Source organism: Muntiacus reevesi, chromosome 3 (assembly GCF_963930625.1).
Source record: "Muntiacus reevesi chromosome 3, mMunRee1.1, whole genome shotgun sequence".
Taxonomy (NCBI): Eukaryota; Metazoa; Chordata; class Mammalia; order Artiodactyla; family Cervidae; genus Muntiacus; species Muntiacus reevesi.
Window position 1 is genome coordinate 33,994,255 of NC_089251.1, and position 16,592 is coordinate 34,010,846.

At 47.8% G+C, this 16,592-nt stretch overlaps 1 protein-coding gene across 1 annotated transcript in view; it reads left to right on the forward strand.

Moving 5' to 3' along the window:
• Positions 1 to 16,592, forward strand: part of PLB1 (phospholipase B1) — a 119,382-nt gene that overhangs the window by 22,973 nt on the left and 79,817 nt on the right. The window contains exons 3-10 of the mRNA XM_065928785.1: positions 3,166 to 3,206; positions 3,781 to 3,824; positions 7,500 to 7,590; positions 7,950 to 8,001; positions 8,322 to 8,408; positions 14,167 to 14,229; positions 14,973 to 15,052; positions 15,989 to 16,064. Of these exons, the coding sequence (XP_065784857.1) occupies positions 3,166 to 3,206; positions 3,781 to 3,824; positions 7,500 to 7,590; positions 7,950 to 8,001; positions 8,322 to 8,408; positions 14,167 to 14,229; positions 14,973 to 15,052; positions 15,989 to 16,064 (534 nt within the window). The remainder of the gene's footprint in view (positions 1 to 3,165; positions 3,207 to 3,780; positions 3,825 to 7,499; positions 7,591 to 7,949; positions 8,002 to 8,321; positions 8,409 to 14,166; positions 14,230 to 14,972; positions 15,053 to 15,988; positions 16,065 to 16,592) is intronic.

A 16,592-nucleotide genomic window follows, 5' to 3' on the forward strand; every position in this document is an offset into this window, starting at 1 on the left:
GTGGTTTCCACTCTTTGGTCTTGGCTCTGAGAGAGTTCTTTGACTCATGAATTATTCAACCTCACAGCTCCTGCTGTCACTCAGCTCACCCTCTCTCCTCCTGGGAGCCCAGGGTGCTGGGAGATGCTTTCAGTCCATGATGGTCTCCCAGCCCCCGATCATTATCCTCAAGCTGACGGCACCTCAACCTTCAGGATAAGCCCCAAGAGCACAGTTCTTAGGAGGCTGCCTGCCTCTGTCTGCCCTGAGAGTCAGTTCTCATGAACTCAGCCTGGTTTATGAAAGACTTCAGGATAGGGAAAGATAATGGAAGATAGTGAAATGAAAAAGAAGGAAGGTGGAAACCAAGTTCCTGGAGCTTCCAAGGCCTAGCACTTACTTGTGACCAATACTAGCACTTGTTTGTTTAATTGCTCTGGACTTCCTTTTTCTCACAGAATGTTAAAGATCAGAGTCGTCAAAATTGTTTTCAAACTAACATTTGTGACAGACATTCATTATAAGGAAAAAATGAAAACACATGTAGATTGTATTAAAAAATGGAAGATTTCATTCATATCTCCTATTCTCTTGCCTCAACAGCCACATACATACACATACACACTTCAATATATAGCATGTGTGTGTGTGAGAGAGAAAATGTGTATGACCTAAATAGGGTTACACTGCAATATGTTATCTGTGACCTTTTATCCCTCTTAACTAAGAGTCACAGCCATTTGCCATGCCAAGGAGGTTATAATCCACTCTATCAAATTCCTTGAAGCCAGGGCTTGTGTCTCAGTTATGTGTCTCTAGGGCCAGGCCACAGAACATGCAGCCAGTGAAGAGCGTGGGGGAAAATGGGCAGCAGAGGAGTTTGCTGGGTTTGTTCCAGCCTTCCCCTCTGTGACCTCTCCCTCAGCTCTCCCATACTCTCTCTACCTTGTTCCTCTCATCCTCTCCCTTCCTTCCCCTCAGCAACCCCATCCAGCTTTTCTGAGGAAAACCTCTACTGTCAGTCAGGTCCACTTTGGCCAGGCACAGGCTGACCCTTTGCCTCAGCTCCAGAGGCAGGCCTCCCTCAGGACTTCACCTGACTTGTATTTGCATGTGGTTATCTGTTTAATGTGTTACCTTCCCTCAGAAAACTTTTTCAAGCTCCCTCTTGTTGAAAAGAAGAAAGGACTCCATCCCAGTCAGAGGAGAGTCAGTCCGCCTTCCCCAGAGGGAGCCAGAGGTGTGGCCCATTTTTACAGACTAACTGGCTGTCTTTGAAGCTGGGTCCTTAAGGACAGGCAGGCCCTTTAAAGGGAAGCAACAGCAGGCTGGATGTAAGATAGTGAGGGTACAGCATCACCTGTCATCACCACACCTGGAGACACTGTCTTCTAGGAGTTTTGAGAGAGACAGTTTGTGTCAGAACCTGTGAAAATACTGCTATTGACAACAGCTAATATGTGCTGCGCATTTTCAGTGTTCTGGGCACAATTCCAAGCATCTCTGTGCTTAGTCGCTCAGTTGTGTCCGACTCTGTGTGACCTCATGGACTGTGCCAACCAGGATCCTCTGTCCATGGGATATTCCAGGCAAGAATACTAGAATGGATTTCCATTTCCTCCTCCAGGGGATCTTCCCAACCCAAGGATCGAACCTGCGTCTCTTATGTCTCCTGTATTGGCAGGCGGATTCTTTACCACTAGCACCATCTGGGAAGCCCCCAAACATCCCTGGAACCTCACAAAAGACAAGATTCTCATGGTCTCACCTCAGCCCTACGACCAGGGAAACTCTCCAGCTTAGTCCTGTGTGGTTCAGCTTTTACCAAAAGGACAATCAAACATTTACATTGTTCACTCAAAAAATAGTATTGACATGCCAGTCAGGATGGCTGCTATCCAAAAGTCTACAAGCAATAAATGCTGGAGAGGGTGTGGAGAAAAGGAAACCCTCTTATACTATTGGTGGGAATGCAAACTAGTACAGCCACTATGGAAAACAGTGTGGAGATTTCTTAAAAAACTGGAAATAGAACTGCCATATGACCCAGCAATCCCACTTCTGGGCATACACACTGAGGAAACCAGATCTGAAAGAGACACGTGCACCTCAGTGTTCATTGCAGCACTGTTTATAATAGCCAGGACATGGAAGCAACCTAGATGCCCATCAGCAGACGAATGGATAAGGAAGCTGTGGTACATATACACCATGGAATATTACTCAGCCATTAAAAAGAATTCATTTGAACCAGTTCTAATGAGATGGATGAAACTGGAGCCCATTATACAGAGTGAAGTAAGCCAGAAAGATAGACCATTACAGTATACTAACACATATATATGGAATTTAGAAAGATGGTAATGATAACCCTATATGCAAAACAGAAAAAGAGACACAGATGTACAGAACAGACTTTTGGACTCTGTGGGAGAAGGCGAGGGTGGGATGCTTCGAGAGAACAGCATCGAAACATGTATATTATCTATAGTGAAACAGATCACCAGCCCAGGTTGGATGCATGAGACAAGTGCTCGGGCCTGGTGCACTGGGAAGACCCAGAGGGATCGGGTAGAGAGGGAGGTGGGAGGGGGGATCGGGATGGGGAATACATGTAAATCCATGGCTAATTCATGTCAATATATGACAAAAACAAAAGAAAAAAAATAGTATTGAGTGAGTATTTATTGAGTACTTATGATGCATCAGATGCTGTTCTAGGTCTGAGGAATATAATCAAGAACAAAACAGAGGCAAATTGCTGCCCTCCTGAAATTTACATTCTAGGCAAGGGAGACAGACCACACACATTTTAGATTGTGTATTAGATTATCTAATTATTTTAGAGTATGGAAAGTCACAATGAAACAACCTATTGTGTTTCTGTGAAGGATGTTAACATTCTACAGAGACACATTTAAATCTAAGCTCTGCCACCCAGTTTTCTAATCTGAAAAAACTTTTACACCTTTTATTCCCTGAGTTTGGACCAGCAAACCTTAGAGAAAATCTAACATCCTTTCTTCCCTCCCTGAAAAATGAATGCAGGCAGGTCTGGCCATTTTCTGGGTCCAGGGATTCCGTTTTGTTGGTGGGAGGGGGTGTATGGCAGGCAGGTGGAGTCTCCCCAGGACAGGCGCTGCCACCTTCCCTGGCTGGGCTGCTCACACCCCGTATCTTTTCCAGCCTCCAGACTCAGGGACGAACGACCTGGAGGAACAAGAATGGTAATTGTTCGGGAACCCCAGAGCAAGAGAGCTGAGCTGAGCCTCCAGGTTGATCAACTCTTGTCTCCCTGCTTCATTGGTGGGGAGACCTGAGGGCCAGGGAGGAGATGCTTGCTCCAGGCTCCCTTAGGGGCAGGCAGAAGAGTGAAGACCAGGACACAAACACCTGCCTCTTTATCCAGCGCTCTGTGCGGGAATCCCCCTGGCTCCCTGGGGTGAATAAGGGAGGAATAGCAGGAAGGGCTGAATGACGGGTTCTTGCTCTCTTCCTCCAGCCTCTGTGCTCTGCTCCAGGGGATGCAAGCAGAGTTGGACCAGGGTCAGGCTCATTCTACGTAGCGGTCTGTGTCCCCTTCCAACTTGGGACCGGACTAGAGGGGCAGGGAGGAGGATCCAGAGCTGCTCACCCAATTTTGGCAACTCCATTGCCCTCTGAGGTGTGCCTCTGTCTCCAGGAAAGATAAGTCCAGAATCAGAGCAATGCTGAGCTGATGCCTGTTGTGAAAGAGACCACAGCAGTTGAGGGCAAACATTGGTAGGTGACAAACTCAGGCTGACGTTTGTATGTTTGCAGGACAGAAAAGCAGGAGCCGCAAGCGTGCATGGGAGTGGTGACTGGTGAGTACGGTGTTTTCATGGCCGGAATCCAGATTGTCCCTGTCCCCCCCGCCCCCAACACAGCAGCCCTTTGGTGAAAGAAGAGGATGCGCCCTACTGGCCACATTGTGGCAGATCTTGAGGAAAGGGGGAGGCATTCTGAGAGGACAGAGGGAGCCAGGGTGTGAAGAGTCACGTCCCTTGAAAGGAAGGCATGTGAGATGTGTCCGAGGGTCCCTGAGTGAGAAGACTCCAAGAGACATGGGGTTAAGGTTAAGGGATGTAGGAGGGCGGTCAGAGGTGCCTGGGCCAAAAATCCCGAGGCTTCTTCTCCCCCAGGACCCCAAACAGCACTTTGTCTGGGAAACTGTCGACCATTCACTGCCCCCACCGTCACACCCAGAAGACCCAGCTCCAATTATCAGTTCATTTCATTTTGTAGTAACTCCGTTACTTACAAAACAGATGTATCAATTGACTTCAGCAAAGTGAAATGAAAAGAATGAAAACTAACTGTAATCCCTCCAGCTAGAGATAATCACTGGGCTTCCCTGGTGGCTCAGATGGTAAAGAATCTGCCTGCAATGCAGGAGATCTGGATTTGATCCCTGGATCAGGAAGATCCCCTGGAGGAGGAAATAGCAAACTACTCCATTACTCTTGCCTGGAGAATTCCATGGACAGAAGAGACTGGCCTCTACAGTCCATGGAGTCGCAAGGAGTCAGATAATCAGTATTAACATTTTGACCTTTTATATATGAACGTGCTTAGGAATATGTTATATGTAGCATGTTTTTTTTTCCTCCCACTTAATATCAGAGTTTCCTTGCAACTTGATTAAGTCATCCTGAAACCCCTGAGTGCCTTGACACCAGCTGAGTTAGCCTGGTAGATAGTGTCACCTATGGCTGGTGTTCACAAGCCAAGAGCAAGAATACCACTTTTCACTCCATAATTAGAGTGAAAAGACTTGGGTGGCAATACAAATGCCCTCCTGAGCTGACACTTGAGCAGAGCATAATAACAAGTGAGGTAACTGGTGCCCTGTCAGTTCAGCCCGTGAATGTCACCAAGGACCTGGGAATTATGAGGCTCTCTGCAAAGTGAGGGATAAATAAGACACTGGTCCTGCCATTTGCCCTTGCCATCCATCCGGGGAGGCAGAGGCCAGGTGTCCAGCCCTCCAGGATCTGATTGACAGGTGAGGGGACACTGGTGGCCAAAGTGGTGGGGGGCTCCTCTTGCAAAGGGTCAAGGGTTCAGAAGAAGCAGGCCCCTGTGACTTGGTGACTGTCTCAGCTCAGGCTAGGTTTAGCCCTGTTTACCTTTAACTGGTAGGAAAAAAGAAATGAAGTGGTATATTTGGGGGAGTCTAGGAAGATGGGAGAAGGAAATGGCAACCCACTCCAGTGTTCTTGCCTGAAGAATCCCAGGGACGGGGGAGCCTGGTGGGGTCCCACAGAGTCTATGGGGTCGCACAGAGTTGGACACGACTGAAGCAACTTAGCAGCAGCAGCGGGAAGATGGGAAAATCCCAAGGAAGGAGGAGCCTGGTAGGCTGCAGTCCATGGGGTCGCGAAGAGTTGGACACGACTGGGCGACTTCACTTTCACTTTTCACTTTCATGCATTGTAGAAGGAAATGGCAACCCACTCCAGTGTTCTTGCCTGGAGAATCCCAGGGACGGGGGAGCCTGGTGGGCTGTCATCTATGGGGTCGCACAGAGTCGGACATGAGTGAAGCAACTTAGCAGCAGCAGTAGCAGCAGGAAGATGGGATGTAGTTTAGACCCTGAAACCATAAGTACAGCTATGGCTTTACCTGATTTCTCAGTCTGTCTCCATTTTGGGGGTCCCTGACCCATCTGGTAACAAGTCCTACTAGCCCCCCATTAAGTACAGTGTGGCCAGGAGCCCCACTGACCAGAGGAGCAGCAGAAGGCAGGGTGGTGAGGGCAGGGTGCACCTGCGTGCCCTTAGGGACAGGACTCACCTCGAGCTGACAGTGAAGCCAGTCTACCTAAGAGGGATGGGCCTGGGAAGGGGGCGATATTGGGTAGTCAAGCCCGCAGAGGAGCAACTGGTCTTCCTGGAGAAAGTGCTACAGGGGCATCCAGGCCCGAGCTCAGCCCATCGGTCCTTCAACCCCAGAATCTTAGAGCCCTTCCAGTCTAGCTGTGTCCTCTCACCCATCACAGACATTGTGCCATTGTACAGATGGGAAAACTGAGTCTCGGGAAGGTAAAGTTACACGGTCAATATGTGGCAGAGTCTCTAGGAACCCAGGTGGCCCAGCCCCACAGCCTGCATCCTTTATTCTGACTCCAGAGAGAGCTAACGAGGACAGAGCAGGTACACAGCAGCCCTCGAACAAAATAATGGGCCGATTTATGTGAAAAGATCCAAGGTCATGTTTGATCACGAAGAAGCAGTGCTTTACAAATGCCCTTAATTTGATCTTCCTTGGTGGTTCAGCTGGTAAATAATCCACCTGCAATGCAGGAGACCTGGGTTCGATCCCTGGGTTGGGAAGATCCCCTGGAGAAGGGAATGGCTACCCACTCCAGGATTCTGGCCTGGAGAATTCCATGGCCTGTATAGTCTATGGGGTCGCAGAGAGTCAGACATGACTGAGCGACTTTCACTCCCTCACTAACTTGGAGAGCCTTTCACTTTCAAAGATGTCAACCAGGCTGTTCTGTCATTCTTCCTCGCAGACCCTCCTGATGTGAGGAAGAGAAAGTGCCCCATCACCCACCCACTCACACACACTCTCACACAGACACAGACACACCCGCATGCCCACACTGTCCCTGTCACCTTCAGCTCTGGGTTCCCACCACGCCTGGGCGATGGGCTCTGTCCACGGGCTGGTCAGGGCGCCATAAAGGAGGCTCCTGAGTTTGGGTTGAGGATGAAGATGTTGTGGCCCCAAGTGACTGAGGGGGCTGCCCAAGTGGAGAAAGCCCAGTGGGCGACTCCCGCTCTCCTGCCCCTTCTCTCCCTGCTACCTGCACAGTGTCAGCTCCCTTCAAAAGCAGCCCCTCTCAAGCTGTCTTTCGGATTCTGCTCCAGAAAGCCCCAGGCACTTGTGGATGGGGACAGTAGAAAGAGGGGCCGGGGAGGGGGCGCCACTTCGCTGCCTTGGCACTCTGCCCGTCTGCTGTCTCCGCTCTCGGGAGCAGGCACAGCCTAACTGCTCCTGACAGCACTATTTTTAGCGGTCCTCCGGCTGTCAGCTCCGGGACGCGTCTCCCGTGTGCTCCCTGGAGCCTTCCTGTTCTGCTGTCACTCTCAGGAGGAGGGAGGGCAGGGAGGCAGCCTGCCGGGTCCCCCATCCCAGCACACCTTCCCTAACGAGTACGCAGCCCAGGACAGTGAAGAACTGTGGGATCTGAGTGCTCAGGCTCAGATCCCAGCCACCTCAGGCAGCTGGCGTAGCCTCCCCCAGCCTTGGCTCCCCTTTACACACACACCTCAGGGCTTGGCACTTGGCTGGCCTATCACCTGATGGATGCCCCTTTTTCTCAACTCCGTTCACTTCTAAGGGCCTGCTGCAAGGTGGACCTCACAGCCCAAGGCAGGTCATGCTTTGGACAGGGGCAGTGACCCTGGCCCGTCACCCCAGAGTGGGTCAGTCTTTACAGGTGACCACTGGCTGCCAGGACCACAGCCTCAAACCAGCTCTCTCTTTAGTCCTTTCAGAGGTCATCAGACACTTCAGCCCATCTGTTCTGAAGCCTACATGTGCCCTTGGGATGGGAGTGGTACGCCGTGATGCTACTGAGTAAGCTCTTTTTCTGGCTCTCTGCAGGGCTTGGGCACCCTGTTGTCCTGGGCATCCAGTTGGGAGGATTTGATGGTTGTGGTAGGGGGGGGAGGGTAGTGGTGCTGGAAGAGTCAAAGAGGTTTTAAAAGAGAGATCTGTGTTAAGTCAAAGCCAAAATGTGTCTCCCGTGCTGGCTTTAGTCTGTCGATAGGCCTAATAAAAAAAATCAGGTCAGTGTCTGCCTTCTAGGACTCAGGAGGGGTGCAGTGCAGCCTCCTGCTCAGAGCCTTGTGCATAGGCTGGGGAAGCGGCAAGCTTTCAGCCCCTGACAAAGTTGTATTTAACTGACTTTTCTCTTGGCTCCCTTCCCTCTGCAGAGACTTGTGGATTCAGGCAAAAGAACTGGTGAGGAACATGAAAGAGAACCAGGTAAGAATCCATCCGACTCTGCTGGGGGCTATTCTGTCTGCTGGGAGGCCATCAGACCACAGACATCAGGCAGCTGAGGCCCTTAAGCCATCATGCCCTGAGCTTGGCAACCGGTGTGGCCGGGGCCCTCCGAGAACACCTCCGCCCCTGGTATCCTCTGGAGGCCAGTAGAACACAGGGCCTCTTCTCATATCCCTAGTATGGTCCTGCCAAGGTCGGCAGATGAACTAAATAACTGCAAAGGAAGAAGGTCTTTAGGCACCAGGTTTCCCTGCCATCTCTTTTTCATGCTACTGTCCTTTATTTCTTTTTTTTTACAGCAACTTGACTTTCAAAATGATTGGAAGCTCATCAATGTGTTCTTCAGTAATGCTAGTCAGTGTCACCTGTGTTCCTCCACCCAACAGGTAAACCGCAGGCTGGAGGCAGAGGGATTGCAGATGCTGGGGTGGGTGCCGAGTAAGTGAACTAAACCTGACTGATCTGCACCTGGCAGGCTGGGCCTGATGACACATACTTCCAAGTTAGGGCAGGCAGGTAGACAGACAGACAGATATCTAAGGGTCAAGGAACTATATTGAGGGACATGCACATATGCATGCTTAGTCACTCAGTTGTGTCCAACTCTTTGCGACCTCATAGACCTGGCCGCCAGGTTCCTCTGTCCATGGGGATTCTCTAGGCAAGAATATGGAGCGGTTGCCATGCCCTCCTCCAGGGAATCTTTCCAATCCAGGGATCAAAACCACATCTCCTGCATTGCCAGAGGATTCCTTACCACTGAGATATGGGGGAATTTTTAACTTACCATCCTATCAGGAAAAGGAAACCATGATATAGATAAACTGAGCCAATGATCATTCTACAACTGAGGAAATTCACTTTCTGATAAAAGATCATTTTGCCTCTTGTAGCTCCAATTTCATTTAAATGCTGATATCAAGAGTTAAATCGGGATCTATACTTTTGGCATTGCCTCTTAACTAGTATACTATGAACTCCAGTTTTAAAGGAAAGTTGTCGAGTTGTTCATATAGGTTGACTATAATCAAGGCTCTGTGGCATTCCCAGGAATGGGATATGAAATATGTGACTTTTAAAATATTTTATGTAGGTTACTGACTGTGACTTATGTCTTTATTGAAGAGTGTTTAGGTTAGGATCAGTTGAAGGTGAGAGGGTGGCTTAGGCTATGGTAACATAAATGGCACACAGATGATTCTTCAGGAGCCTGCTTGCCTCCAAGATGGCCCCACCTCTTATGACAGTTTAATTACTTGCCCACTGTCCTTTCAGCCACCTTCCAGGGCCTCCACCAGGCAATAGCACAATCAAGGGTGAAGTTTCTTAAGGTGCTGTCCTCTTATTTTCTGTGCCCCTCTCCCAAACATACTCTTGCCTTCCTCCAAATGCCCCATGACTCCCGGCCTACCATCAAAACTCCACTTCCTTTAGTGATGTTGGACATGTAGATCTTGAAGCTTGTTCTACTACTCTGCTGTTTTCTCCCATGGCAAGTGAAATTTACATTATCTGTTAATTTTTGGCACCACCCCCTTCACTTTAGACATTACACAAACCAGCATGTACTCATGAATTTACACATTCACACACTGAATGCTCAAACAAGCGTTTAGGCATTGCTGTATTCCTTTGTATATCCACTCATGCATCCATTTATCCATCCATCAGTTATCTGTTCATGCATGCATAACTTCATTCTTGCTTCTTGCATGCAGGCACATATTATGGTATTTATGATGAGTTTTTCATGCTAGCATTTGACTTTTTAAATATTTGAATGTATTCATTCACACTCATTCTCATTCATGATTTCTTCCATACATTTTATCTTGGGTTCAAACATTGCTGTGTGAACTCTTGCATTCTTTCATGTATTTATTCTTTCAATACATTACATTGATTTTTAAATATGTATATGACACATTCCTGTGTGCATGTGTCCATTTATGTATTATTTACTTTTGTTAATTTATAACTACACAAGCAGTACACAGATGCTTTCTCCTTTTAAAAATGAAACATTACAATTAAAGCTAAAATATTCTTTAGCCAACACCTCTGATCCTCTCACTTTTTTCTCCTAAATATTTTGCACATTTGTAATTCCTAGTATTCCTTTATGTGTATCTATGAGAGAAGTTTAGCATATATACTGTTAAATTGTATGTACTATTGAACAATTTTTTCATTAAATATTTTTGAGATATAGTCATGTTGATACTTACAGATCAAATTTATTCCTTTAATTGCTAAATAATATCCCATAGTGTATATTTACCAGATTTTATTTTGCTATTTCTATATTGGTGACCATGTAGGTGTTTCTAGTTTTTCATTATTGTAAACAATCTTGTTCATTTACTTGAACATAGTGTTTTTCTAAATACAGTGATTATATTTCATTGTATTCAATTATAGTGTAATTATATTTCAAATTGTAGATTGAAGTATATTAACAGGTCAAAAATCAGGTTACAAGATTACAACCAAAAATTATTAAAAATATAATAGAATCAACTATAAAATACTAGAGTTCATTGCACATAGAAAGGTCAGTGTTGGCTTGTGATTATTTTTGTTTCATTTGTATATCGATCTGTATGTACTGGGTTGTGATGTGAAATATACCTCACACCATGGGTCATGATCAAGGCAGTTTGAAGAGAAGTGCCTTGAGTAGATTCTTAAACAGAGAATTGCTGGTCATCAGATACATACACTTTAAATCTTGAAGGACTACCTAATTGCCCTCCAAAGGAGCTAAATCCATTTATAGTCTAATATCCTGGGACCAATCCCAACATGTAAGGGACTTTTCCATACCACTAAGCAGTTCCAGATACCAGCTGGATGTCCTACAATTCAACTCAATTCTACCTGGAGATAGCATCAGATCCCACAGGCTAAGGGGCCAGTCCTCCAAGACTGCCTCCCACCCCACATTTCAGATGCTAGTCCCAAGTCCAGGGCGTCATCTGAGCTTCTGCCCAATTGGCTATAGATTGGAGATTCCAACAAGCCCCTCCTTGAGTTCAGTTAGTTTTCTTGAGTGGCTCACAGAACCCAGGGAAACATTTTACTTATTAGGTTATTGGTTTATTATAAAACGACATAACTCAGGATCAGCCAGATGGAAGAGATACCCATGCAAGGTATGGGGAAAGAGCCAGGACCCTCCATGCCCTCTCCAGGTGGGCCATTCTCCCAGCACATGCAGTGGTCACCAACTGGGATGCTCTCTGAACCTATCCTTTTGGGCTTTTATGGAAGCTCCATTATATAATACAATGATTGACTAAGTCATTGACCAATGGCAATTGATTCAACTTTCAGCCCCAGGTAAGGGGTGGGGTGGGGGAGGAAACTTAAGTTCCAACTCTCTAGCCACAGGGTTGACTCTCCTGGCAACCAGCCCCTGTCCTTAGGTGTAGTCCAAAAGTCACGTCATTAGCATAGCAAAACACACTTTTATGCTCTCATCACTTAGGAAATTCCAATGGTTTGTAAACTCTGTGCCATAAAAAGGGACAAAGACCAAATATATACTCTGTATTATAAATCAAAATATCATATATTCTCACCAATGTCTGAGTGCACCCATTCTCTACAACCTTCCTAACAATGTTATCAAACCTAATGATTTTTTTTGTCAGTATGTGAAATTCCCTCAAGATCTAGTCATGTTGATACTTATGGATTAAGTTTATTCACACTTAGAACCTCACACTTTTAATTGACTGTAAACATATGACAAAAGTAATCATGCCTCACCTCTGATTTCTAAATGGCTATACACCAGTGACTTAATCTCTGTAAAGTGAGCTAGCTGTAGCAATGTTTACTAGCATTCACTTAAATTCCCAGTTCATTGCATTTTTTCTTCTATCTTGATTTTTGTTTTACACAAAGACCACCAAGGCTTTGGCACCTAGAATAAATCCTACCTCCACTGCCATTGCCCCCGAGGGACCTAGTGGCTCACAGGTCTGGCTCTCAGTCTCCTTGGCCTGGGTCGGCTGTTTCCTCCTTTCACTCCTCCAGTCTTGCTTCTGCAGCACAGACCCACCCCTCACATCCTAGTCTTCCTGGTGGTGCCTCTGGCCACAGTTAACCCAGAACCCCCATCTGAGAAGCTCTTACACAGCAGTTTGCATCCCTGTGTCAGACTGTTCTGAAGGTGGAATTCAGGGTCTTCTGGTATCAAAAGGTCACCAATGGAACTCTCAACACATGCCCAATTGGAGGTCTCAACCACTCTTGTTCAGTTGGAACTCGAGCCAGTGAACAGCTGACTCCAAATTCCTGAAAAACAACTTGGGCAAACATTTCATTGTTTATGCTATGTCATGCTTGGAGGACATACAAGTTATTGTAAAAACAATTAAAGCGAGTTTGATCAGTGAAGGCAGGTTGCAGTTCATTATTTATTAAGCAAGTTATAATTTAATGTATCTAATAGATAACAACCCTTGGTTTCAAAAATACACTCGTTTATTCTTGCAGATGCCTTTAGAAATGGATGTCAACATTTTGGAGGGCACACACTGGCAGTATGACTCAAAAAATCTAAAAGTGTTTGTGCCTTTTGGCTGAATAATCTTACTTCTTGGAACGAATCCCAGGGAAATAATTTGTTAGAAAAAGTTGTCTGGTTGCAGGCACACGTTTGATAGTAGAGCATTCTTCTGATTCTAGGGAAGTTCATTTGAAGAAATAGGGCTTCCCAAGTGGTGCTAGTGGTAAAGAACCCACCTGCCAATGCAGGAGACATAAGAAATACGGGATTTGATCCCTGGGTCAGGAAGATCCCCTGGAGGAGGGCATGGCAATCCAATCCAATATCCTTGCTTGGAGAATCCCATAGACAGAGGAGCCTAATGGGCTACAGTCCCTAGGGTTGCAAGGAGTCTGACACACCTGAAGTGACCTGGCACGCATGCATTTGAAGAAATAAGCTTTTTCCTGATTTCAACTTATGGAGGAGTTTATCATATGTGACCTCATAGGCAAGGGACATTTTATAAGAGTATCATGTTTTTCACTAAAGAACAGAGACTGTTGGTGCCCCAAGGGCAAACCATTCAGCACTTGGAAAGCCTGGGTGGGCCCCAACTCACTCTGCCGCAATGAATAGGCACCTTGACCAAGAATTTTCTAAAGCAGGGTTTGCAGTCCAAGGAGAACCATGCAGGGACTCCCGGAGGGAAGAGGGATGCCATGAGTATGGTCCAGAGGGACAGCAAGGCCCTTTCTCGACAGACTTCCCATGCCTCTTTAGAAGGGAAAGTGTGGTGCTGAATGTCATGCTCAGGCAGAGAAAAAACGAGACAGGAGGCTTTACTGCTGGCTGTGGCAGCAGCATGGGCAGGAGTGGCTTCCAGGGGATAGCCTCACGTGGAAGCAGAGACACAGGAGTGGGGAGACTGCCCTCCACGCAGCCCCAGCCCGAGTGATGGACAGCTGTCTCCAGAGTCAGTGCCTGTGAGTGTGCTTTGTCTTCCTCTGAGCCACGTTGCCTCAGGGGGACATCAGGCTTGCAGGCAGCTGAGGAGTTTTTCTTGTTGAAAAGTTTACTTTTCTTTTGTTTTTACACTGAAAACTGTAAACCAGGGCTGTTTTGTTTTGGTTTTGAGGTGCTCTCATTTGTTTATTTTCATTACATGAGAGGAATTGGGTGGGTAGGAGGTGTCTTTAAATAGTCAATGACAGGACTCCTTTTCTTGGGGCGGATGTGGCAGAGAGAGGTCTGCTAAGAGTGCCATGGAGAAGTTTGGAGTACCTTCCGAGTTCTTAAATGGACCTGATTTTCTTCAGGTCAAAGTGATTCCATCAGCCTTTGGGAGTAAGTCTGGTCTGTCCCACATGTCAGCCTTATAGTTGCCTTGATCTTGGGCTTGCTCTTCCCTGACATGAAACTTCTCATTTGAGGAAGTTTACTTTTTTGCTGATGGGTGATGGGTTGGGGAAGTCAGAGAATGGTCTGTGGGAAACTGGGATCTAAACAGGGCCTTTGTCACTATCAGATCCATCGAGGAGGGTGGGAGTGGCTGGGGAAAGGAAGAGACAGGCCGGCGTGAGCCTGGGCATTTTTGCCCATATCCCTCATCCCCACCCACACGTAGCACATTTCTCCTTCCACAGCAAAGACATGTGACGAGCAGCATGGACCAGCTGACTAGGATACTGGACTACCTGCACGAAGAGGTGAGGCTCCCCTAGGTCTGTGGGCCCAGGCACCCAGAACCCCATCACGGGTGCCTGCAGCAGCCAAGAGAAACTGCCCTTCTGCGGGTTGGTGGGGTTCTGGTTTCCTTTAAATGGCCTCCTCTGGGATGGGGAAACGGACTTCCAGGAGGGAGACCAAGACCCCAGAGAAAGGGAAGGCATTGGAGGAACCAGGTTTCTTGCCCTTTTGATGAAAAACGGGTCAGATATAGAACTCTTTACTCTTGCAAAGGATATTTCTGAGGGACCTCTGGAGAGGAGGAAGGATATAGGCTAGTTCTTCCCTGGGTTCTTGGTGTCCTGCTATTTCCTGAGGACTGGCTCTGACTGTGTCTAGGGTGGTGATGGCGTGGAGGGGCCTTGAGAACCCACAAAGTTCCCCTAACTGACCAGTGAGAGCACTGCATGTCTTGGAAACCCCAGGGGAGCTCTGGGGGGAGAAGAGAGTCTACAGTCCTCTTACCACCAGGTCTTCCTGCCCTGTCCATACTGTGGTGGGGAGGCGCCCTGCCCACCGTGGGGGATAATGGCACAGGGGCAGGGCTAAAAGCTTTGAGCCAACCCCAATCAACCATCTCCCAAAGGACCTACCTGTTTAACAAAGAGAGCCCCATCATGCTCAACCGGATCCCAAACTACGCTCAAACCAAAGGTTCCAGAAAGGCCAGGGAGCTGTGATCCTGACTTTGCAATTGTTCATCTTTTCCTTTGTATCCCCCTAGGTCCCCAAAGCATTTGTGAACCTGGTAGATCTCTCCGAGGCTCTGAGGGGTTCACAATGGCATCAGAAGACTCTGCTTAGGTAAAAAGGGAAGTGGAGGGGGACTAGCATTTGCGGCTTGATGCCACATGCCAGGCACTGTGTGAGACACTTCACGTGCATTAACTGACCCAAGGGATGGAGTTGGAGAGAGGCTAGGGCACCTGTGTGTGATCACACAGCCAGTGGGGGCAGAGTCAGGCTGCAGGAGGGGCCTGAGTTAGAGGATGAAATACTCACTCTGACTGATGTGGTGCCAGGTGCCCTACCCCCACCAGAATGACTTGAGAGTTTAAAAAACAGCTTGAGCAAAACATCCAGAAACCAAGAAGTGTTACTTCAGGACACTGGAGAGACAGTTTAGCCTAAGTGGATTTTATTTTCACACAACTTGATCCCCATATATTTCTGAGACGTTTCAGAGAATTTAAACTTTTTGAACCCAAATCTTGAGGTTTCTGGCCTTGTATCCAGAAAAGATATCCTTGGTGGTATCCTTAGTGATGGGCAGTGCTGCAGTCCATGGAGTCACAAAGAGTCAGACACGACTGAGCGACTGAACTGAACCCAGAAAAGAAGTTCACATGGATAAAGTCAGGACAGGGATGGCTGAAGGTGGTGGCAATGGAAAGGAGAGGAAAGGGGCATTTGAAGAGGAAGAAGGGAGAGGGGCTCAGAGTAGGGGAAGGAAGGAGAGGAGGTGGGCTTCTGGGGGAGAGGGGGAAGGGAGGCGGTGCATCAGGAGATTCAGGGATGAGTGTCTCTACAATGTACCCTTTTTCTCCCCAGTGTGTCCCTCCTGTCCTGCCTTTCTTCTTTCCTTCCTTCTTTCTCCTGGACCCTCTGAGACCCCCAACTTGTCCCTTCCCTGCTCCCTAAGCAGCTCCCAGTCCCCACATCCCCATCTTTCCCCAAGGGGCTGCCTGGATGGTCCCAGCACTGCATCCACACTCACTTATGGCTTGTTTTAACCTGCAGCCCCACGGCCCAGCCCTGCATGTGCTCGGGGGAGACCTCGCGGCTGTCCAGTGTTGTGACCCAGTGGGCTTATCAGGTGAGCTCACTCTGGGACACTGGCTGTTGGCTCACAGGGGAGGGTGGTCATGAGAACAGAGGTCCAGGAACAATTAGGGTGCCAGCTTGCTGAGGTGGGACCCCACCTTCTGAAGTCAGGACTAAGAGTTAGGAACAGAAGGCAGCAACTCCTCTTGGGTCACTTCTGGGTGGTGACATGATTTTCCTGTATGTAAAGTGGGGACTACAGTACTGGTTGGTGGGAGGAGAGTAGATGGAAGTGTGAGAGTGGTGGTGGTACCTACGGTTAAAGATGCTGAAGAACTCTGTAGGTCACTCCGAGATCGTTTGGTCATCATCACCGCTTATACTGTGGCTGCTGAGCTGGTTTGCCCAGATTAGGCTTGTACCCCAGACTATAGTCAGGGACAATAGCCCCTGAAGGCGTGTATCTAGCTTACACATCTTACATGACAGTGTGGATGGCTCGGCAGAAGCCTTCATCTCCACCAGCAAACAGCACAGAGCACAGCTCCCACTGATACATGTTACCGCGATGATTTTTATC